We start from the raw sequence: 24,766 nt of genomic DNA, 5'->3' as shown, positions 1-24,766 counted from the left end.
GGCAGCTTAATTCTGTGTAATGCTATTAGAAGCAAAGTAGCAACATGTGGCATCTGAATCTGCTTTCGCTTGCACCCAGTGTAGCTTGCATAATGAGGGAGAAGGTCTGTCTCATTCCCTTATTGTGCACTTACAGATGAGGTGGACACACCTGATTCTTCTTTAAGAATTAGAAATGTCTTGGTGAGAACACCACAAATATGCAATTATTTTTTTTTTTATTCTCCTGCCTGCCCCGATGCATTTCTTCTGCATGCATCCAGAGCAGAATCAGCTAGAGATCCTTACCCTTTCTTTGCACCTAACCTCTTTTTTATTCTCCTGCCTGCCCCGATGCATTTCTTCTGCATGCATCCAGAGCAGAATCAGCTAGAGATCCTTACCTTTCTTCACACCTAACCTTCAACTGCAGTGCTGCAGTCGGAGTAAGAGGATTGTGTGTAGCTTCCCCACGTCCCTTCCCACAGCCACGGGAAAGGCGGCGTAGCAAGCGACCTTTTTAATGCGCGCAGGTTCCAATGAAGCGACACGGGCAGCGGAGGGCTGGCTGTGAGGCACGCGCAAATCTGCTTCTCCTCATCTCTCGTCCTCCTGGATGCCACGGGCTGAGGGCTGGTCCATTGCTCAAACCAACCTGACACCTCTGTGACAGCTCGGATGTAGCCACCCCTCACCCCCCACGGTCCTGCCGCCTGGTCGCCGTGCCAGGAGACAGGAGGCATCCGAGAAGCCCTTTCGGTCCTCCCAAGCCCCCGAGTGAGGGGTTTGCTGCCGGTCTGGTGAAGCTGTGGCCGTGGAGGAGGGACTGTGCCACCAGCAGCGAGGGCAGGGGAGGAGGAGCCAGAGCTGGCCCAGAGCCGCGGCTGCTTGCAGGCACGGCTATCCCGGCCCCATCGCCGTGCCGAGGGACGAGCCCTGCGAGAGAGGCTGCCCGGCAGCGGCTCCGTCTCTCTGACCCCTGCCATTCCCCAGGTAAGCTTTGCGTCCCTCCGCCTCGTTGCGTCTCCATCCCCTGGGGCCGGAGGCGGCAGGAGAGGCCCGAGGGGGGCGGCAAGCTGGCTTGGCGGCGGGAAGCTGCTGGGGGAGGCGGGGAGGGAGGTTGCATCGGGCTTTATTTACGTCTTTTTGTGGATGATGATGCGTGCTTTGGGTTGTCTCTTTTTAAAAAAAAAAAAAAAAAATTATTCTGAATGTTAGTTGCTCTGGCGGGGGTTGTGGTATTTTATTTGTAGTCCTTTGTGTACCGTGTGCGCGCAAAGCATAACCGGGGCAACAGAGCTAATACTATAGGCATGCACATGCTGCCCCTGTCAGTCATCGCTGCAGTTCAGCCCTCCCTCTTTCCTCCTCCCTGCCAATTAAAATCAAGTGAAATGAGAGGCTCTAATAAAAACCTATAATGAAAACCTTTCTGGTTTCAAAATAAGGAAAGTCTATTTTGCAGGGAGGTACTGAAATAAGTCTGTTGCTGGCTGGTTTCCATGGCACAGGCCTTAACCCTGTGGTACGAATCCTGCTCCACGATTTCTCAGTCGACGGTTTTCTTTGTATAGGGGGTGAAGGTTAAAAAATAAAACAAACCCACGAAAAAAACCCCACAACAACCCAAAAACAAACAAAAACCACGAACCCAAAAAAATCCCACCCTGGTATAAACTAACTGCTCGCTTTGGTCTCGTTAATGCAACTGGCCATTGTTTGAAAGTAACAGTACCAAGAACCTGACAGTGGAAAGACCTGTCACAAAACAGATAAGGACAGCACATCTGCTGTCAGACTCCTCCTCCACGCCTTGAAGCCATTCCTGCTAGGCAGAACATCCCCTCCCCTTGCTTAGTCAATCTCCTATACACTACTGCGAACAATGCACTCAGGAGCTGAAGCTGTTGTGAGGTGGACTTGGGTTTTTCAGAAGTATTAACATATTTTGCGTCAACAGCTACGTGACCCCAAGAACTGGGATGTTGCCCATGCAAAGCTGAATGGAGAGCAAGATCTTTCTGTCCCTTACTGACACGTACCCCTTTCGGGATTACAAAATAAAGTACACATACCCTGGGGAAGTGGCTGGTGAAGGGAAGGAGGGAGGTACTGGTAGGTTGCTGATACTTTCTATTCCAGTTAGTAGACTGGCATTTGTGGATTCCCAGCCCCAGTGAAAGGATGAACAATCCTGTGAAAAAAAACCAAAAGTATAACTTATTTCATTAAAAAAAAAAACTTTGAGACCACAACTATTTGGCTCCACAAGTAGTAATTAAAGATCCAGAAAAGTACTGGAATTTGAGTAAATAACACTTTACATTTAAAAAGGAAACAAAGCAAGACTATTACCTTAGAACACATTGGAAGTGGCAATGGCTCTGTATTCTTCCTCTATGCCTTTGCCATGTCACAAGCCAGTTTCATATCAGAACAGATCAAACAAAACCACCCAGATGTTACAATAGCCCCTTGTCTTTGTTCATGTCATCAATCAATTCATTCATTTTTGTTCCCAAATATCAAACATATTATAGACTGAAGGTTTGATAAGTGTGAGAATCGGCTCTCTGACTTGCTTCCAGCAATTTAGCAAGGAGGGAATTTCTTGGCTCAAAAGTTCTGGCTCAGCTTGAGTGGTGTTTTATATGGCCAGAGCAATGTAAAAGACTTCAAGAAAATGCTGTTAGCACTGAAATGGGGGTGGAGAATATATGCACACCTTTGCTGTCACAGAGAAGAACACTAGCAAGTCTTGTCTTCAGATACGTGCATGCGACTTGCTGACTCAGACTTGTGAAACGACAGTAAATATTTGCACAAAAAAATTTCTGACATACAGAACAGTACAGTGCCATATCTCTTGTTAGCATCTATGGGATAAGAAGTGGACCAGTTAGACTGAGTAAAGACAATGACAATTACCCACAAGCAACTTGGACCTTATTTCCTGCTCTGAGAAGTATTTCCATGGGATATAAGCAGTAAAAAAGAGCCATGTTTTATCAGCCTCAGCTGAATATAGAGTGCAAGTTGTGCATAGTCCTGATCTTCATTCAAACAGGCATCTTCTGTTTCTTAGGTATTCAGTCAATGTGTTCATGAATAGTGACGTCTAACAGAACCATATGCTTGAAAATTCCCCTGAAAATCAATGTGGATCTGGTCAGGTTTAAGTTGGAGAAAAAGTGTCCCCTCATATGTATGCTTTAGAAACTGTAGTTGTTGTTCTTAGCTTTATGAAGTAAAGCTAAGCGTGGTCGTTTGCACTGCCATGCACACAGGCCCTGTCACACTTTCAGAATTAATGGTCCTGGTAAGTGGTGTTGACAGCAAATAACCTTTATCTTGTGCTGATAGGAGGCACAAATAGATATAGACATAGATAGATATATATTACGCCATACTTTTAAGGAGGAAATAACAGGTTAGCACAGATCACAGTGATTCTAAAACTTAGATTTTTTTAATTTTTTTAGTGCTTGACTTTGTAAGCTTAATACTGTTCTTCTGTTAGTTTCTGTCTTTTGTACAGCATACACAGGCATGCAAAACCCATTTGCTTCCAAACTGGGCTGTGAGAGTTTTTTCACCTGATCTATGGGGAGGGAAACAACATCACTGAGAAGGAAAATAACATTAGGAAAATAATATTATTTGCTTCTCTCTAACTTTTCTACTTTTATTGCTTTCTTTAGGTTTGCAACAATGGTAAAGGAGGATATTGTAAATGACAATGAAGATTCTGAGCCATCAGTATGTGAGAGAAATGGCATGATTCCCATGCACGAGAAAAGCGAGGTAATTAATTAGGATCTCTAAGTACAGTTTTAGGCAGAGGAACCCTCCTTTTCCATTCCTTTTTCTTCCTACATCTGTTAAAATCCCTACACCTGAAGGGAATACAAAGAGAAATCTCTTCAGTGGGAATTTCTTATAACTAACAAATGTTCAGTTCTTAAAAGTCTGGGGTATGTTGGATTGCTGGAAATCAGTGGTTGCAATTTCAGCTTGAAGAGGAAAATGCATCAGCATAAGTTTTACAGTCAGCTGTGGAAGAGAATTAAATGGACTTAAGATTGCTTCTTTGCTTTCAAATTGTGCCTATCTGTCCGCTTGCTGAAAGTTGTTCATGCATCTCTTCCCTTTTTTATTTAACAAAAATTAAACCCCCCCCCAGTTTTAAACTTCCGTGTGTGTATTTCTAGTGTTGACTTCTATGGCTTTAGAAAAGACTTGCAGTAAATGTAAGTTATGTAACATAAGTTATAATGTTCATATAAAAGGCACTTTAGAGTAAACATATAATATTGACTGTAAAGATAAGTACCACATGGCATATCTTCATACACATGGGTAGCTGGCGGTCACCGAATCACAGGCTAGATAACCAAGTAACTCCATGCTGAAAGCTCACAAGATCTGTGTTCCAACTGTGACTCTGAGTAAAGGAGATATATATATCGAGAGAGAGAGAGAGAGAGAGAGAGATGAGACAGAAAAAAAATGGGAAATGTGGAACTGTTACTGGAGGAGGGCCAAACCACATTATAGGCAAGAATTCCATGTCCATGCTATGATAATGAGCTGACATGAAGGTGAATAATCATAAGGGAAGGCAGATGATTAACTTGTCAAAAATAAGGACCCTAAAATGAAGTGAGACACATATCCAAAAATGGTCAAAAAGTGCTTTGGCTATGAATATGGATAAGTAGATGAATCAGTATAAGAGAACAGCTTCAAGGAACTATTCTTCAAGGAAATAACTCCCAGAGTAGTATTTCTCCATCTCTACCTTGACTTACCAGCTTGAGCCTTCCAGCAATGGATCACGTGAGTAACGCTTGCACTGGCCAGCTGTTCTGTTTCTTTCATCTTTGTCTAATCACAAGTAGGTTTTGTTAGTTCAGTTCAGGGCTTTGCAACAGACGTTACTTAGGAGTTATATTAAAGACACTGTCTCACTGGAATGATGCTGATTGTTAACTGTATTGTGGAATCCAGTCTGGAAGCAGAACTCTATCAAACTGTAGGAAATATAGATAAATACTTAGCTCATATACAAGGCAAGCTGAACCTGGCCTGTTAATATTGTTTCTTCATCAAATATGCTGATACTGTTGCTGAACAGGTGCTATTTCTATTGGGACAGGAGTCCTGTCCGTTGCCGATAAAAAGGCAAATGTCCTGCAGTCTCTTGTATGCAGTTCTTTGTGCCAGGCAAAACCAAACACATAACCAAAAATCCCAAATATACCACAAAGCTGGACCACTGCTACAGCAATTGTGAGGTTAATGTAGTCATCTGTAGACAGTGTGGATCTAGTGCATCACAGCTGACTTCAAGTCTCGTACACTCCTTGGAATGTATACAGTGCCACTTCTGAGAGAGCCTCGTTGTTTTCATTCAGGAGGGACCAGCAGTAGGTGCCAAAGGCACTGATGGGAATATACAAACAGAAGAAACTGCTCTCTTGAACCATCGTGCTCAGCAACCTCCGGAGCCGACAGCAGGGTCTTCAGTACCTGCAAGAACATGGAGGCAAACATTTACTTGTCCTCCTCAGGGTTTACTGGCCCGAACAGTGACAAATGGTATGTAAGAAAGACAGAGTTTAATTAAACTGAGAAATGGCAAATGAAGTACTCATTTCTCTGGATGTGATGATATCTGTCCGTTGTCCTTGAAAATAATGAAGGGAAATAGCTATGTTTTTACACATCACGCTTTTGTTTCAAGGTTTTAGCAGGAAAAAAAAAAAAAGATGTGAAACAAAGATTTCACAGAATCACAGAATCGTATAGGTTGGAAAAGACCTTTAAGATCATTGAGTCCAACCGTAAACCTAACACTACCAAGACCACCACTATACCATGTCCCTACACATTTGAATGTATAGTTTTTGTTCCTCCATCCTCTCTTCTGTGTTTAACATGCTAGGTATGTTTTTGCATTGCAAATTGTTTTCATCAGAAGAAAGACCTCCTAATTCTCATCTTGATAGTTCATTTTCATGTAAGAGCATTAAGATTATTATAAACACAGTGGCATTTTTGGCACACTGGGTGGCTTTTTGTTGAATTAAGGCAACAAATATGAGACTTTGCAGTGATACCTTCTTTTGTTTCATAATACCCTAGGCTTGCAAAGCCAAGAATACTATCTACAAGGCAAACTGACCTGTTCTGTTTAAGATTTGCCCTGCACTGAAGGCTCACAGAAGAGAATGCCTGGCTAACCAGTTATTTCAGACTTCTCCTAACAAAAGACACTTCCTTTGGCTTTGCCTGCTTCCACAGCCTCTGTTCTCTCTCACTTGGGATTCTTAGGCTTTTATGTTTGACAAAAATGTACTGGTCTTCCCTTTGCCACCCGTCACCCTCAAATAAGATTAAGAAAAATCCAGTCTGAAAATGCAATGCATTTTCTTATGATTATGAGAATGGGGATTTATTCAACGTGTTTTTTCCTCTCCTTCAGTCTTCTGCTTTTATATCTATGCATGCCTGTTCTTGTTGGATAACTGTAGGGACAGATTTGGGAACCTGGAGAGAGCACAATATTTTCACATATTTTACAACATTTTCACTTAATGTTCTCATATTTTTCAGGATTTTTTTTCCCTGTTTATTATCCCTCTTTGCCGTATCAAGGGAAGTATCTGTACTACTTCAGGCTGTCCAGGGACATGGCCTTCTTCAGATTTTTTTTCCCAGGGATAGCAATGTATTGCACAAGCACATCCAGCTAAAAAATGATACTTAAATTATTATAAAAATGAGACTGGAGCTGCAGTCATTAGCTCAAAGATATGCCAGGCTGTACAGCAGCAGGTTCTTACTGCAGTTCTGAAGTAGCTGAAGGAAGATAAGCAAATGCAAGATGAGGTAGTGAAAGTCTTTGCTTTAAGTTTGGGGCCTGTTAAGTACTTTCCACAGTGGCCCAAGGCTCACTCAGTACTTTTTGGTCCGTAATAATGATCTTGTTACCATTTTTTAAAGTATCTTGCCATCTATAAAACCAGAACATCAGTTTAGGGAGCATCAAAGATTAAACACATTGTTATGACTGAACTAATTTTTAAGGTAAGTGATTTTATTTCTGAAAGTCATGGTATCTTTTTCCTTAATAGAAAACCAAATGTGATCTAATAGCAAACAAAGTTGTCCCTGAGAGATGATGAATTATGAATATTTCTTGTTTTGTTCCAGTTGTAATCGTGGTCCTGGTTTGGGCTGTGGTTTGGTCCATCACTGGGTCTGAGTGTCTCCCAGGTGGAAACCTGTTTGGAATTCTGTTTCTTTATTTTTTTGCTGTCATTGGAGGTAAAATTTTTGGATTCATTAAAATACGAACACTACCCCCTCTCCCTGCTCTTCTGGGTAAGATATCCTTCCTTCATTTTCTTCCTGCATATTTGTGTTGTTTAAACTCTCAAGTAATATCTGCATGCTAGATATGTTTGGATTGGGAACAAACAAACTGCGTCACGCTCAAAATCTGTAGCTTTTCCAAGTGACTTTTATCTGGTCCCCTCCAAGAAGGTGCAAAATTCCCCAAACTGGCTCAAGTGAAATAGTCTGCATGTTGCTGAGGGTCTCCTCTTAATTCTTTTGGGGGCCAGAGAACTGTATACCTACAGATTCGAAGGTTAGTCTTTTAGTCCCCTCTGTCACAGTTACTTCAAATTTGATTTTAGCATCACTAAACAGGAGTCTTAATCTGGACCTCCTGTTACAGTAGAATAATTAATTAATAAGGAAATTATTGCTGAGCTGTTTCACATGGTATCTTGCACAATGGAAATGTCTTCCAAAGAAAACACTACAGGAATTCCCTACTACTGGCAATCCAAAGCGATTTCTTTCTTCTCCTTCCTTTACCTCAAGATAACTGAAACCTGAGAAAATAAATTCACCACAAGGAATAATTCTTCTGAAGAGAGTTATTTTGAATCAATCATAAAATTGTTTTTGATATCAACATCTTACTTTATTTTACATAAAAATGCAAAATAGAAATGGGAGATGAAAATTACATTAATTTTGGCATCATCAGAACCTTTTCAGACTTCTTTCCTAGAGGAGGTTTTGGTTAGATCAGTACAATATTGTGATGTCAATTCAGCTGAAAAATGAAGCTCCAGGTTCTTCTCACCAGCTGTATGCTGTCCCCTTACTATGCTTAGTGCATAAATGAGTAAAGCCGTTGACAGTAAAACTTCATGGCAGAGGGGGCTACAAATATCTGCCTGTAGTGCACGGATGTGATTTTGTAACCTGCATAGCTGGTGGTGTGCCTCACACAGTAGCGCTGCTTATAGAAGGGCTACATAACTTCATGTACACCTCTGTCCAGGCAGCATGCGTGTTCTTGCACCCCTTAGTTTCACGAGCAAGAAAAAATTCAAATGAGAGGGAGGGAAGTTTTGCATATAGCATGCATGCCTGCAATAATATGAACACAGAATGTAACACACAGGGAGTCTGCCCTTTCTAACACCCCCTTAAAAAAAAAAAGTTTCTGACCATTTGGATTCTGCTTTTTTTAATTACATCTGTATCTAAAAGTTACGAGTTGAGCATGAAACTGCTTGTCAGAATGGTAATACTGAGCAACAGAAACTTAAGCGTGACAGCACACGTCTGTAGAGTTGCTTAGGACAGACTTCATTGTTCAGATCCCCAGTCTTGAGGAAAATTGGAGACATCTATGAGTCAGAAGAAGATGTAGACAATGGCTTTGAATGTTCTTTTCTACACTAAAAATACAAATCTTGTACTCTTACATGCCTTTAATCCACCTGTGCTAGGTGCAGTTGAGTGTAACGTGGCTTGGCTGAGCACTTTAAGCACCTTATAGTGAGCCTCTGTCTGAGAAAAAAAAGGAGTGGAATTGCTACTGAAGCGGTCACATAGTGTATTTTAGGTATACATTGCAGAGAGGTTTCTGCAGCAGGCACATGGAGCAGACCAGTGAAGATGTCCTTTGAGGTGGAGTTTTTTGCTTTAAGTAGATTTCTAGATGGGGGTAGCTCTAGTGGCTTGTGGACCTCACGCAAACATTGCAAAGAGCATGTGATCATTTATGGTAGCCTGATATAATTGTCATGAGGTACCGCAGATTAATTATGCCACTGTTTTTTTTCCGGGAGGTGGCGGGAAGAACAATGACTGAAAGTTTAACATGTTCCAGGACAAATCAAGTCCACAGCCAAGACTCACACCAAGCTGGGACCAACCTAAGCACAGTGTTTGTTTACTTTTTGTCTTTTTTGGTTTCCTCTTTCTTAACGTGGCTAATATAAAATTACGCCACAGAAATGTATCTTTGAGTCATCAAGACCTACAATGAATCTCTGCAGATCTATATTTAAAGTCACCCTTTCCTGCACTTTTCTGTATCCTTCCAGAACTACAGTTCCAGTAGCTTGCAGAAAGTCTCTGATTAGACAGTTTTGCTAATATTTGCAAAAGGTTGGATCTTGCAAGTAGCTTAAGTAGAGGATAAGAGCAAGTTCCTGATTTTTTTCTGCCTTTTTTTCCACTCTTTGCATAAGAGTCATATTGCCAGAGCATTTTAAAATGTCTAAGTTAGTCCATGATTAGCAGTTTTAGATTATATTTCCCAATGAACTCAGCATTATGGCTCCTGTGATACCTGCATTTCTTACACCTAAGAGGATTTTTAACAGTTTCCAGTTTCTGAGATAAATACGCCATATTAGACGATCTTCTTCTTTCCATGTTAAAACAAGCTAACAAGAAAAATATCTTTAAGGATGCAGAGGTGTCTTTGCTTATGGTAAGTATGACCTGCACCTGGTGAACAAAGCTGAATTCTGCTGGCTCGCACTAAAGCTATGTGTCAGCATCCTGCAGATTTATTCATTGGTGACCTGGTGTGTTCTTAGGCCACTTCCATCGCTTTAAACATGTCTCTCTCTTTCCATACCTCAGTCCCCATCATTAAAACATGGCTAATAATTCAGAACATGAATTGTTTCTTTGTCTCGTATAAATAAATAATACGGCGTCTATTTTTAAGAATTCTATGCAAGCTTTTAGTGCAATAAAAGCAAATCATTTGACAGGAGCTTATTTGCTTTCATTTAAGGGATGCTACTTGCTGGTTTCCTAATCCGAAATACCCCGTTCATTAGTGACATTGTCCAGATAAACCTACGCTGGTCTGCAGCACTGAGGAATATTGCTCTTTCAATTATCTTGACCCGAGCAGGACTCGGCCTGGATCCAAAGGTATGGCACCAGCCATTTGTGTGAGGCAAAGTACCCAACAGCCCTCCAAAAAAATTGAATAATTGGTTCTGTTAAAAATATTGAACTGTTCAGTCTTAGAGTATCTGCAAATTAGAGCATTACAGAAAGTATAGTTTCTATTGTATAGTCATACGTTAATATTGGCAGCTGGATTTGTAGAGTAGGCAAGCAATCCAAAAGATACCTGAAGAAAACAGATTTTATGACTATTTTCCCCCTTGCCTTAAAGAAATTTCCTGAATTTTGTGAGCAGAACATCTTGAGGACATGTGCTCCATCGTGGTCTGTCAGGAAGAGTTTACGGTCCCTGACAAACTCCCTGTCAGTTTACCCTGACAAACTAGAACAAGTAATGGAAGGGATCCCCAGTCCTTGAAAGAGAATGTTGCTTGTGTTGGCACCAATCAAAAAAACCCAACCAACCAAAACCTCCAAACCTGTGTGTCTTTTTTACTTTTTTCTTTTCTTTTTTTTGAATCACTGCCATTTTAATGCAAATATATTAATTGCAAAGATGAGTCCTGCTGCACTACAGAAACAATGCTTCACGTCACGGTAAAGCCCATAACGCTCCTGTGAACAAAAAAACAGTCTTTGTCCACATACTATGAAACGTGATGTTCCATAAATTAATGAAGGCAAGGTTTTGCTTGATCAAAATCAGCTGGCTGAAATGAAGCTGTACCATATTGGCTTGTACCTACTTAAGTTTAAGGGACAGCTTAAAGTTTTATACAAAACTTAAGTCAAATATAGCTAGTTCAGAACAACTAAACTGATTTTTCTTAACCAAGATGAAAACTGGGCAGTTGCCAATGCTTCAGATATTTAGGAAAACAGGGTTTTGTCATTCTTGAAAAATGCCTGGTTTCCTAGATTACCATCATCCATTTTTCCAAGACATTGAAGCTTGTATGAACATGGACTGGGTGTTGTTACACACGGCTTGGATGCCCAGTTCTGTGAGATTGCTTTTCTTTCTATTCCGTGGCAACTTTTTTTGCCAAAGGAACTTCCTTTTTGACTCATTTTTCTCCCATGGGGCAATCAAAACTGTCATTTGGACTCTGTATAGCAGTGCTTTGATGCAGTTCCAATTGTTCCTCATGTAACTGGAGCTGTGAAGACAAAGATGTCAGTAGCTCTGGTGATTCTCAGCCCTAATTATGCTGGGATAAACTGCGCTGGTAAAAAAGTGCAACTCATTGATTTCCCCCCCCCCCCCCCATGTCAAAATTAGGGACCTGTCCTAGCAGCGTCATGTTTGTGACTAACTATTAAAGGCAGCTGTTAAAAGTAAATACACTGTTTTAGAGAAATCTTTGAATAGAAATTGCTGAGCCAAATGGAACTTAATCTGCTCTGGATATCAAGTGAGAGACAGCCGAAAGAGACGCTTGGCTCCTTGCACCAAGTTTATGTAGTCCTACAACTTTTCATGATTTGTTCATGGATGTGGGGATAATTTTTTGGGGGTGCTCATGCAACTTGTGGGATTATAGCAAAATCTTTTGTGGATGGAGCAAATGACCTCAAGTAACTGTGGGTAAGTCAGCTGTGTTGAGGGTGCACTTTTCAGATGGATCCCAGCTAGTCCAGCCTCTCACATTTAGTTTGCTGAACACAAGAAGCCAAACAGAATTCTCTGCCACTCCTTCCTGTGACGTGCAGGAACCTTGTCGAACCTAGATTCAGTGGGTTTCACTGCCACACTTGGAATTTTATATCCAAATCCAGTTGCACTTGAGTCTATGTCTGGCTTAGGCCATGTAAAGCTGTCATATCCTGTACTGCAGCTCAGAGGGGATTCTTTTAATAAACCATATCAGATCGTAAATATATTTCCTCTCTATAAAGCCAAGGGTACCGATACTAATGTTTGAATGTGCTTTTATATCGCAGGCTCTGAAGAAGCTCAAAGCAGTCTGCTTACGGCTTTCTTTCGGACCATGCCTCTCGGAAACGTGCACAGCTGCTGTTCTTGCCTACTTGTTCATGCATTTGCCATGGCAATGGGGATTTATATTAGGGTAACGTACTCTCTTTTCTCCTGTATGACAAAGGTGCCTGTTTTCATGCTACAGTTAAATGATCCAAGTGCAGTTAGCCCTCTGCACCAAGCAGAGACCTCAGTTTAATGCCAGTTAGGAAGCTGTGCTTAGCCCCTGTGGTTGCTTGCTCACCATTCATGTCTGGCTCTGTGGCTAATTTAAAGGTCACATTTCCAGGCTGTGGCAGAGTACTTGCATCATTGCTCTTCTGTGTTTGTCATCTGGGCACTTGAAGAAGAAACAAGGATGGTGCAATCGCTGAGTCTTGAGCCACAACACAGTGTGCTTTTAGGGACAGAAAATGATACCACAATTTAGAGAATCTTCATGCTGGAATTCAGAATTTCCCCGTAGAGAGATGCACGTATGACAGTAGTCTTCCTGTCACAAGTCAAGAATAAGGATGTGGATCCTTATATTCTGGAGTAATATCCTTGAAGAGGAAACCTTTTCCATCTAGTTCTATCTGAAGTGGGGGACTTGGTCCAGACCCGTATACTGGAGCAAGATGGATGAACTTCTCCTCCTCTGCCACACACTGATTTTTATGAGAAGGAACTGGGCTACTGAGTCATAAGCACGTCTAGACCAGGTTCCTAAATTGGACAATCAAGGCATACATCAGGGAGCATAACTGGCCTACAGCGTAGACTCAAGTCTTAGTCTGTGGAGCCCTTTACTTTTAGTACCATTGAGTTGAGCAGGAAGTAAAAGCTGATTGCAAATTTGTATAGAAATATCCCTGCTTGTACTTAGCAGGGAAAGGTAAGGAAAATACCTTATGTAAAGGTCTGTTTATTTAGACTTTAAAACAATTGGGGTCAGAACATTTTGAAGTTTTTCTTTTTAAGAGAGGCTGAACCTGTGTGTTTTCAGTTTTGTTCTAGGTGCAGTCTCCCCTGCTGTGGTGGTTCCCTCAATGCTGATTTTACAAGCTGGGGGATATGGGGTGGAGAAAGGTGTCCCAACTTTGCTAATGGCAGCTGGCAGCATTGATGACATTCTGGCTATTACAGGCTTCAACACGTGCCTTGGGATGGCTTTCTCTTCCGGTATGCTGGTTAATCTGTACATAGTGAAATCCAGAACAAACAGTGATGTTTTGAGGAATGTGTGCTCTGTTATGACTGACAGTTTGTAACTTAATGACATCTCCTTATAAAGTTCATATATGGACTTGAATATTGAAAGGGAAATTACCCATGATCAAAAGTCTTTGTGTAACATTGTCTGCTCTGAGTTGTGGGTCACACCAGCTTTCAGAGGACATTTTTCCCTGTCTGCTCCTTCAGCTGCCAACTCTGGTCCCTGCATGCCCAACATAAGGGCTTTCAAATTTCCATGGGTTTGGCAATGTTCTCACAGTGGCTCTTTCTCTGGCTTCTCTGGCACACTTTCTTGGCATGAGCTTGCACTATCCAGTTGTTTCAGGGTCATAGGTTCCTTCCTAAACCCCTTTACCCCCAAGTAATTTAAAGCAGACACTGTCCTGGAATGGCCGTTATAGGTCTACAGTGTGGTTTGTCCATGGAGGGTCTGTGTGTGGCTTACTCAACCTGTTTTTCTTTTGCCAAATAGGTTCTACTCTGTACAATGTCCTCCGTGGGGTGCTGGAGGTTGCTGTTGGCATAGCAGCTGGGGGGATTCTGGGAATGTTTGTTCGATATTTCCCAAGTCGTGATCAGGTAAAAACCCAGTAAAAAAAACTTTTTATAAAATAGAGATTCTTTGCTAAGGGATGATATGCTTAAGTTATTCATTTCCAAGCTTCATGTGAAGCTGCTTTTGGGGAAAGCTGTGTACAGTGCTAACAGCTTCCAGGTTGCAAAGCCTATCAAGTGAGGATGTGTTTTATAGGTGATTACTTGTTTACTGCAACAATAACAATGTATGATCTCGTAGTCCTTCCTCGTGCAGAGTTTGGAACCCAGCTCATCGTCATGCTGTCGTTGAAGGCAGTGGAAATGTCCACATGTAAAGGAGAAAGGGTCTGATACATATTTCAGGCAGTAAAATAATCATCAGATTGATGTGCGACACATTTACTTCTATAAGGTGTTTCCAGTAGGCCTAAGATTAAATATGAGTAAAGCGGAGAGATTGTGGGCTTTAAATAATTGCACATATCATTAATGCTGATTGGTATGTGTTACTTTCAATAAAAATTAAACTTATATAAAGTAGTAGATTAATTTACTATCAAGGGGCAATTAAGTGAACAGAAAATTGTGGACGAAAGTAGATATGTTCTGGACTACTGAAGTCACTATTGCCCTCAGTGGGACGAAATTTTCCTCTTATTAAATAACATAAGAAGCGTGGTGCAGGAGCCAAAGAGATAAATAGAAATGGGAAACGATGGCAGAGATGTAACTGTCTGCTGTGAGGTCAAATAAAACTAGACTGTCCCTGTCAAACGTTTGTATGACTTGTCCTTCAAAGCATCTCGTGGCAAGGATTTCACCTCTCCTTGGATACCAGTACTTGACTGTACAGGTAGAAAATCCTGTTATCACAGAGTTGAAGCAGGGCTGTTAGAATAGAGCGTGATGTTCCCTGTCATACAAAAAGCCTTTTGACAATAAGATTTTGGATGGGCAGAGGAAAGAAAATATTACATTTCCAAAATTTTAATTTCTTAGGAATTAATGTCCAAAAAAACCCCTCAACTCAACTGGATAGTTCAAGTCTCACTTGAAAGCTTTGATTCTTTCACAATGGTTAATGGTAATTGTTATTTTCAAAACTAACAGAAGTAAACTTTTTCCTCCATTTCTAAACAAAATTTACTTTTTTGTTTGTCTCTTTCCTTGGCTGCAGGCATCTCTGGCATGGAAGAGGTCATATTTTGTACTTGGGCTGTCCATGTTTGCTGTTTTTGGCAGCATCTACTTTGGCTTCCCTGGATCAGGAGGGCTCTGCACATTAGTCTTAGCTTTTGTTGCAGGTGTGGGATGGTCTGATGAAAAGGTGAATGTTTACATAAAGAAGCACAGCATACCAAAACTCCTTTGAATGTACAGCTTGACAGGAGTTTGAATTTCTGTCAGGAGTGGTAACGGTGCATTTATGAAGCTTTAGGGGGTGTATGAATTCTACGTTTATTTCAGAAGTCTTTAACATTTAGCATGGCAGAAAGTTACCATGTATGTGAATATATATCGATACAGAGCCTAACATACTGACATAGAAATGCTCACAAGCTTTTCTTAGACATCTTAAGCCATGTAACGGAGATTTAGTTGTCAAGGCACTTGACTAGGAATCCAAAGTTTTGTGTCCCAGCTCTGTGAGTGTCTGTAACCTTACACAGTCACTTTATGGTAAGATTTACAAACAGGTGTCCAAAATACAGTTGTGCACATGGCCTGAATACCCTGAGGTTTTGTTCCCTGTGGTTTTGGGGGGGTGAAATGGAAAACAGTAATTAACCATCCCCTCATCTTTCCCAAATCCCAGCCAGTGTATTCTGGATAAATTAGAGAGCAGGGTGCCCACAATAAATGGTGATATAAGGCCATACAAAAACCATACAAAAGACTGCTTTTTAGTGACTTTCTCTTAACTGCTAAGCCTGCTTCCTCTTACTGTTGCTGCCCCGCTGCATTTCTGTACCTTGGCTTGTCTCATTGCCTCTCTTGATTGATACCATCTACACTTAATGTTTTGAGGGCATCTTTCTCTCCACAGCTGTAGCCTTGCGACATGCAGTAGGAGAAGGGGAGAAGAAGAGAAAGGAAAGGGGATCAGACATAGCAGAGTCCACATTATTATCCCCATCTAGACCCTGACTTCAGTAAGATCTCAAGGTTTGTTAAAACAACGAAAAAGAAACCATGGTTTCTATTTATTACATTGTTGTCCAATTTTAAAAGAAGAAAAACTCATCTTGGGACTTAACTACTTAGGGACGTTACAACTGATAAAGCTCTCTACTGAAAAACTTTTAAACCATTTCAGAAGGAAGGACCTTAAAAGAGTATACGTAGTCTATAAATGCTTAGTTTAAATTCTTTCGATCAGTGAATGAAGCTTCTTGGCCTTAAGGATGTTGATTTCAAATGGCTTACCTCTCTTTTATCAGATCCGGTCAGAGATGTCTGCATACTGCATGCTCAATATATTACCAAGGTTTTCCTGCTGAGCTTCTCAAAGGCCGCTGCCTCCTACTGTCCTTCGTGGAAGGCACTTGGCAAATACTGTCCACAGAGAGCAAGGAACATTGTACCTATTGCTGAAGCAGTTAAATGGGCAGTAAACAGAGCGAAATAATACTAACATCTGTAAAGAGGATTATTTTTTTGCTAAAAAAGGGTGAGATAACAGGGAGAAATGAGGCAAATAAAGAAAAATGTTGAGAGGTCTGTATATTTTTACCTCGTTCTCTTTAAGATTACAGAAGTTTTTGTATTGCAGTTGTCTACCATTCCATTGACTGAAGAGCAAGAGATGTTGCAGGATCAGTCCCAGAGAGAACACCAAGGACAGGACATGTCTTGGCCCTGGATTGATTATTAAGTGACAGAGCACTGCACTTATATTTTCCACACACACCAGCCTGAAGGTTCATTTGTTATTGTAGAACTCACTTAATTAAAAAAGAAGTGCTATTAGATATGCTACGTGTACCTCTTCGCATAAGTGGAATATTCCTTTTTATCCTGGCAGCAGTTGTTTTAGGAAAATTGCACAAGGAGAAAAGATGGCTTTGCCCTTATACAGTACATCGCACTGGAAAGTTCAACGCTTTTTGCTAGTATGGGATTTCAGACTTGCTCAGTCTAATTTTGCTCCTGCTCACATGGAGACAGGCCTCTGACTGAGTGCAGTGCGAGTGGAGTCCGGTCATGACTGAAACTTTTGAGGGTCTGACTGCTCAGATACAAATGGAAGAACACTTTTAAGCATGCAGTTCCCAAAGGCTCAGAAACTTCATGGCAAAATTGTTCAAATTACATCTTCCTAAATACTGAAAATCAGCTATGCTTTATTTTCCTCCTCTTGCCTGCAAACTGCTCTGGTACTGTTCAAATATCAGTGATTTTTAGTTCTCTTCTTGAGATAGCAAGCATTTATTTACTAGCAGAGCTAGACACACTCTGACCTTCGAAAGGTGCGCAACTGATTTTGAATCTTTTAGTATTAGGTCAAAGAAGGAGGAGCAATTCTGGACAATCTTTATGATACATTTTCAGTTTGTCCTTTGATTAATTAAATGTTGTGTCTACTTGGCCATATTTTTGTGAATTTACAGATTATTTTTTTTTTTATTGCAGAGGGAAGTAGAAAAAATTGTCGCAGTTGCATGGAATATCTTTCAACCTTTTCTTTTTGGTTTAATTGGAGCAGAAGTATCTGTTACATCTCTTAGGCCTGAAACTGTTGGTAAGATCATTCGCTAATTATCCAGCTTTCATTACTAGCTTCCAAAGAATCTCTATAAAGAAATCTAAAGCAAAGCAGACTATGGCTGACCCAAAACAAACAAACAAACAAAAAAACACAAAAAACCCAACCCCACTGTAAAGCTACAGTTTTAGGAGGCTTATTTCCCCCCAGGCACCTATGCACAAAAGTTCTGAGAAGTGTTTGTCTTTGTTGCAGGGCTCTGTGTTGCTACATTAGGCATTGCCCTAGTTGTGCGAATCATAGCAACGTTCCTGATGGTGTGTTTTGCTGGGTTTAATTTCAAGGAGAAAGTATTTATCTCATTGGCATGGATTCCCAAAGCCACTGTCCAGGTAAACAGTCCAACATCACTTTGATTCCAGGCTAAATCTATTGTCCTTAGCAAAGCTCCTCGTAACTAGCACAGCAGTAAACAGGGAGAGGATCAGGCTCAATACAGCAGAGTCTAGTATATGGACAGTTCATATTCTAAACTGCCCTAAATCTGCTTGAAAAGTGCGTGGAGAGCTTTCTCTGTGAAGGTGTATTGCTTGCATCCTGGGTTGTACTCCTAATAATGACAGAGAACTGTTACATATATTTTAGGAAGTTTAACTATTTCTCAGCTGTTGCAGATTATTGTGCCTTTACATACAGATTCTCAGAACTCTCCCAACAAAGGTTAAAGTGTTTCCCTCTTACACCACATGAGGTGTCTGCAGGGACAGCCACACCAGAGGCTCAGAATGGGTTTTCAGGTTGTGGTCATTTTAGTAAGGGGTAGTCTGACAGCCGTATTGCTAGAGAAGCTTCAGGCTGGCTGCATTCCTGCTCCTTTATTTCAGTGGTCATTAAGTCATTTAGACTTGACCACAATAGCGTGATTACTTGCAAACAAAAGTGAATAATCAGAACAGGCAAGGATTATTGCAAGACTTGTGAACTAAATTTTCAGAAGCTGCTACTAGTTGACTGCTTTCAGGACGCATTCTCAAGGTGTGGCATTTTAACAGCTGTGATATGCAGTATACTGGCCCATTTCATTAATCACATTCTCCAAAAATGTGGATAAAATGGCAACTAAGCAATGCTCTTCACAGGAGGGAACCACCCAGATAAACTCATGAGCTTAGGAAATTGGAAGTGTAGCCAAGTGAAAATTGTTCTCATAGGTGTAATATAACATTTGCTTTTCTATGTACTGCCTAGAAACGAATGGGTTGACTGTACTAAAAATGTCAAATTTATGTTAAATGTTGACTGAGGATTAGTCCCTTTTTTTCCTCTTTCAGTGCTAAAGGTTACTTGATCCGTCTCAGCAATGTTTTCTTTCCTGCAGGCTGCAATAGGTTCCCTTGCCCTGGATACAGCAAGAAGTCACCAGGATGAGCAACTGGAAAAGTATGGAATGGATGTCCTGACAGTAGCTTTCTTGGCTATCTTGATCACTGCTCCAATTGGAGCCCTGGTTATTGGCTTGGCAGGGCCCAGACTTTTGCAGAAGGCTCAGACAAATAGCAAGGAGGATGAGGAAGGTGCTGAGGTTGGAGAAGAGGCAGAGGCCTGTGAACCTTCATAAGACAGACAACTACAGGAATATGGTCCTTCAGCTCTTACACTTCTGTTTACTCACACAGCGTGTCTGTAATCTTCCTGGAGGAAACCAAAACAAGTATCAGTTATGTCTGCTATTTTAAAAGCAGCCCTGGTGGAGTTTTATAAAATATTTTTATGTGTTGATGGTGCCTTAAGAGATTAAATAGCTGAACATACAGGGAATAGGCTGGCCAGGCAGTGAGTCACTGAGAAGTTAGCAGTCAACAATTACTTGAAATGTGTGGGTGTGAGGCCAGGGAGAGGATCAGAATTGTTCAGGCATGGAGTGGAGTCATGAGGTGGAATATAAACAGAAGAAAATGGAGACTAATGTGAATAACTTCTTGATGACTGAAACTGGGCTGTGAGATGACAAGTTCAACAGCTCCAAGAATGCAACTTCTGAATTAGAGACTGCTGACACATAGTGAACAAGTCCCGCCACGCGTTGGTGATTCCCTCTCCTTCCTCATTCGGGTTCCAAAACTTGCCTTTTCCTTTTGCTGTTCTTCCTCGCAGCTCACGCATTCCTTTGGCCTTCAAGGGGACTGTCAGCTTTGGTCGTAGCAAGAAACAGCAAGTGGCACGCACTTATGTGCTGAAAGAGACAGTTGGGTCCATCAGGGACTATGGTAATACAGGTGTTGCTGGTGCTGGTAGTAAAAAGGACTGAGCTTGAAAATGGGATGAGGGTTGTGGGGAGACTGTAAGGCCTGGGAAAGGGTTGTATGGGATCGGGACGGCTGCTTCTTCACCTGTGTACCTCAGCCTTCGCACAACGTGATGTCAAGGGAGGGAAAGCCAGCTCTTCAGCCACTGAGAGTGGCTATGTTCTGGTGCTGGCCACTGTAGGACAGAGGGGAGAGCTCCCCTCGGGTGGGGTTTGCTGACAGGGCAAGGCCAAGGTGGCAATGAGTTGTCCCTTTCTTCCTCAGCTCCTTTTGGGGAACTCGGCAGTAGCCGCAGACCTCTTCTCAAATCAAGATTCATGGGTCAGCCGGCATCTCCTTTGCTTTGTCCTAAGTTAATACTCATCTGGCTGAGAAAATGCCATGATCAGGTCCTCCTCACATCTGCATTTGGATAAATGCAGCAAAGAAAACCAGGTATTTGCTAAAAATATAGCCAGTTTTAGCCAATATAGCTCATTTTCCCAAGAGGTGGCTGGCTGGATTGACTGCGGAGAGTGGAGGCCTCTCAGATTTGCCAGGGCGTTTTTTACCTCTGATTGATGCAGAAAACTAATAGGCTTTAAATGAACAGCCTTGAAAATGCAGTGCTGAGAGGGACGGTACAAAGCGAAAGGAGCCTCACCTCACCTACCTTCAGAAGGGCTGCTGTGTGAAGGCAGGTGTCAGGAGGAAGCAGCGTTCAGGACACAGCGCTAGCACCCTCAGCACGTACCCACAGGCTCTGCGGGTCTTTCCAGAAACACACGTTGTGATGGGCTGTGGGTCATGGTAATGACTGGCAACACTCGTGTCGAATATCTTGCCAAAACATTTCACAAGGGGGAGCAAAAAGCTCAAATGTGGTTTTCTTCATTTTAATATAGATGCCTCCTGCACAGTCAGTTGCAGTATAGTTCACATTTGATTTTCCCATTCCCAGAAGACTTTCCTTTCTCTTCTCCTTGACTGTCCTAAAGCCAGGAGTAAACCTCCTCTGTTGATCAAAACCCTGCTCTTGCCTTTAGCTTTGGTATCAGTTAGGGTTTAGTATTGACCCATTACAGATACCAGCAAATCTTCCTTACTCTGCTATGTTTTGTACAAGTAACTAGCTCTGAGTAGGTCATTCCCAGCTCCGTTCTGATGCATGGAGTCAGTACAGCATCCCTCAGAAACTGGAAGTTTTATTTTGTTATTTTTTAGTAAGGATGTTAGATCATGCCTATAATCAAGGTGGACAATGCCTCCTTGCAGATTTCTACACTACAGTTCACTGAACTCATCTTACAGGATACCCTATAGAATATATTTGATATGTCTAGATATTTTTGGCATCAGTAAGTGAGAATTAATTCTATTTTAGCATTTACACTTTTAATATGCAACACAAAAATGTACAAAAATACTTTTAAAAGAAAACTATCTAAAACTATTATTTGCAGAGTGTCCACGTATGCCTCTGTATACAGATTAATTCTGTATACAGAAGAAGCTCGGTATGTGCGCCTTTGTATATGTCTTCCTCTCCAAGCCAAAAAGAAAGCTTCCTGAGAAATATTTAAGGTTCACAGCCTGCAATTCCAGCATGGTGATAAAAATACAAGGAGATTCTTTGGTAAGTTTCCCCCTAACAGTTGTCAAGTACATTGACATTTTTCTTACTATACACACTGCTGTTCTCTCTGCTTCTTGGGGAATGTACAGTCTTTAGTTCAGTTCATGTTTGTCCCCTGACCAGAAAGGAAGATGCTTTCAAACTGCACGCTGATGAATGGACAGGGTGCTGTGCTTGGTGGTTGTTGTGCCAGCCATTGACTTCTGTGCCTTTTCTGCCTTCTTTACATGGCTAACGGAGGCAGTCTGTTACTTAACTAGGGGTACTCTTAATAGGAGCTTACTGTACTTGGAAATGGTAACATCTGTAATCCTAATTGATAAGATGAGAGAACATGGTGTTCAGTTCATCAGTGACTGTCTATAAAATAATTCTACTTGAGTAAAACTTACAGGACTAGAAGCTTTATATAGTTCATTGTTTTCATAAAGTTTTTATAAAAGTAGAATCTTCCTGCAGGGAGGGATCACTGCCGAATTTGGAGTCTGTTCAATAACAACAGAAGTGTGACTTGTAAGGATTATAGCCCTGTGAAGTTGAACACAACCTTAAGTATGCAAGCAAACCTCTGACAAACAGCTCTTGTTCATGATAGCCTCTAATACTTGCTCATGATCATAACAGCATCTCATAAATTGGATTTATCATGTTCCCTTAACCTCACTGCACTCTCAATTTATTCATTAGATCACTCCCACCATTGAGTGCTTGAATAGCTATACCAATGAAAAGTGTCATCTTGTTCTCTGATCTAAATGAAATTGAATCAATTTTCCTTTCCTCACCACCATATGTGGATGCTTCTCACAAGACCCCTTTCTCCCAGCCTTTATTAAATCTTCAAAAAGAATCAGATAGATTCTGATTTAGATAGACCTGCAGATCTAAAATGAAAAGCATTAATGCTTTAAAATGCTCCTCTCCTTGCCTTCCAGAAAGGAACAAAACACTTGCATCTTGTCATGAAAAGAAACGTTATATGGGGGCTAAGAACCTATGAGACTGGGGTTTTTTTTAATAATTATCGTGACAATTTCAGCTGATTTTAAATAGCAGTTAACTTTGAGAGATATGATTTCACTTTTTATCAGAGTTTGTGCAGGTGAAGTAATGACATTTAAGACCACCTCCCTTTTAATAAAATGCCATGAAATTATCCATGAATAATGCCTAAATTCAAGCCAATACAATCTTTATGCCATGCCAGTCCGTGCTAGTCCTTTATGCCATGCCAGGAAATAAAATTAGAGCACAATGTGCAGTAAACTATAACCAGAGGAGTCCCGCTGTCATGCAGACATAATCACAGGCATAATGGGGGAGAGTACTGAGCACAGTATGTGTGTGCAGTTCCAGAAGGTTCACAAGAACCTCTGCGGCAGAAGGGTCTGATGGCACAGCACGTTCCTGGCGGCAAGCAGCGGGCAGAGTTACAGCAGGCAGCATATGGGAAAAGACAGAAGTTGGCCATCTGGAAGCAGGGAGTTGCACAGGCCAGGGGATGCAGTGATAATGTAATTATAATCACTGCTTTCTCTCTCTCTTTCAGCCACTCTGAGCATTTTAGGGAATTTAGACTGAAGTCTAAAATTAATTGAAACACTCATGGTGTGATACAGCCACAAAACAGTGAATGAAAACAGGTTTTGCATTTTGCTTTTTAAATAAATGGAGTGCAAAAGATCAAATTTTGTGCCAGCTGCATTTCAATTACATTTTCTTTGCCTAGTAGTTGCCACAAGTCAGACACCTTTCTCTAAACGTATTTTTTACAAGTTTATTTGTAGTCTATTGTAACTATTGTTCAAATTCATAATCAAAAGAAAGGTAAACATTACTGTTCTCGTAGAGTGAAAAGGCATGTCATGACATGTCAAGCTCACTTCCCCCAATTTCGCATCAAGACTGTGAAGACCTGGTCTTACTTGCCTCAGTCCTGCTCTTTATTAGCATTAGGGGCAAATTTATCCCTCTGTGTGGAGCTTCCAGATTAGGTTAGAAAAGTCATCTGGTGGCAAGACATGACCAAGCACACCCTAGCAGGTAGTTGGTTCAAATCTCTCAATCACTGGTGAGAGACAGGGCTCTGCAGACACTTCAGTTCTTGGCTATCTATCCCTGTAGACTTAGGTAGATAATTTGAACTGATTAGTAAATTCTTTGAGATTTTCTATAGAAAATTCTGTGGCCATGAGAGACAGTATTACCTTGACAGATTTTGAAACGCAAGGAAACGGTCATTTATCTTGCTTGTGATCTGCGTTGTGATCTTGCAGAAATTACTAAAATGTCCTTTCTACAAAGGAACTTGACTGAGTGCTGCTATTGCAGGCCCATACTACCAATGTGTTCCATTCCCTTATAGACATACGCAAAAATAAACACCACCCGTTTGTTCCATAGCCACATTTGTAGATAGTTTAGCAGCAATCTCATCTAACAGCAAGCAGGGAGAAAAAATTAATTACATAATCAAGCCATGCTAGAGATGGAGTCAAGAGGTTAAACCTTACACTGTCATTCTCCTTCTAGAGGAACTTTGTGGGAGAAACAAAACTGATTTTGCTGTATTACTTACTCTACCATGGTTTGTCTGAGTAGAGCAAGGGAAGTGAAAACAGGATTGATGTATGTAGTTTACTTCTCAGACTTAGGAGGAAATCAAACTATTTGAATGCAAAAGTATCCTGATAAAAGCTGGAAGCGCACAGACTTGTATATAATGACAGCCTGTTAGAATAGGCTCTGGATTTTGAAGCTGGCGGGGGGCAGAAATCTAAAGACAGGCTTTTGCATTTCACATAGTAATTTCTTCACCAAACCCAAGAATTGGGGCTTGGTGTTCAATATAAGTGAAGACTGAGTATAAGACACTTAGTAACATTATGGATTTTCCTCTATTATAAATGTTACATCCTAACATAATGCTTATGGTTTGCTTATTGTCATGGTTTAACCCTAGCCGCCAACTAAGCCCCACCCAGCCGCTCGCTCACTCCTCCCTGGTGGGATGGGGAAGAGAATCAGAATGCTAAAAGTGAGAAAACTCATGGGTTGAGATAAAGACAGTTTAATAGGTTAAGCAAACCAAGGAATTCATTCCCTACTTCCCAGGGGCAGGCATGGTTCAGCCATGGTTCAGCCTGGCAGATGGTTCAGCCATCTCCAGGAAAGCAGGG

General features: G+C 41.2%; 1 protein-coding gene across 2 annotated transcripts; it reads left to right on the top strand.

Moving 5' to 3' along the window:
• Nucleotides 1-720: 720 nt before the first annotated feature.
• On the top strand, nt 721-24,443 carry LOC142409305 (sodium/hydrogen exchanger 9B2-like). Of its 2 annotated transcripts, XM_075500651.1 has the most exons (12): nt 721-972; nt 3,681-3,783; nt 5,397-5,580; nt 7,198-7,368; nt 10,103-10,245; nt 12,169-12,296; nt 13,194-13,369; nt 13,896-14,002; nt 15,138-15,287; nt 17,594-17,702; nt 17,922-18,058; nt 19,045-24,443. In XM_075500651.1, exons 2-12 carry the CDS (start codon nt 3,691-3,693, stop codon nt 19,282-19,284), a joined length of 1,638 nt encoding a protein of 545 aa, XP_075356766.1. In that variant the 5' UTR covers nt 721-972; nt 3,681-3,690; the 3' UTR covers nt 19,285-24,443. The 2 variants fall into 2 exon arrangements, with proteins under 2 accessions (XP_075356766.1, XP_075356767.1); XM_075500652.1 differs by lacking the exons at nt 721-972; nt 3,681-3,783 and adding an exon at nt 4,567-4,818.
• Nucleotides 24,444-24,766: the final 323 nt, after the last annotated feature.

This window comes from Mycteria americana, chromosome 4 (assembly GCF_035582795.1).
Source record: "Mycteria americana isolate JAX WOST 10 ecotype Jacksonville Zoo and Gardens chromosome 4, USCA_MyAme_1.0, whole genome shotgun sequence".
In the NCBI taxonomy this organism is placed as follows: Eukaryota; Metazoa; Chordata; class Aves; order Ciconiiformes; family Ciconiidae; genus Mycteria; species Mycteria americana.
Note: the sequence above shows the minus strand (reverse complement) of the source record. Positions and strands in the feature narration are given on the sequence as shown.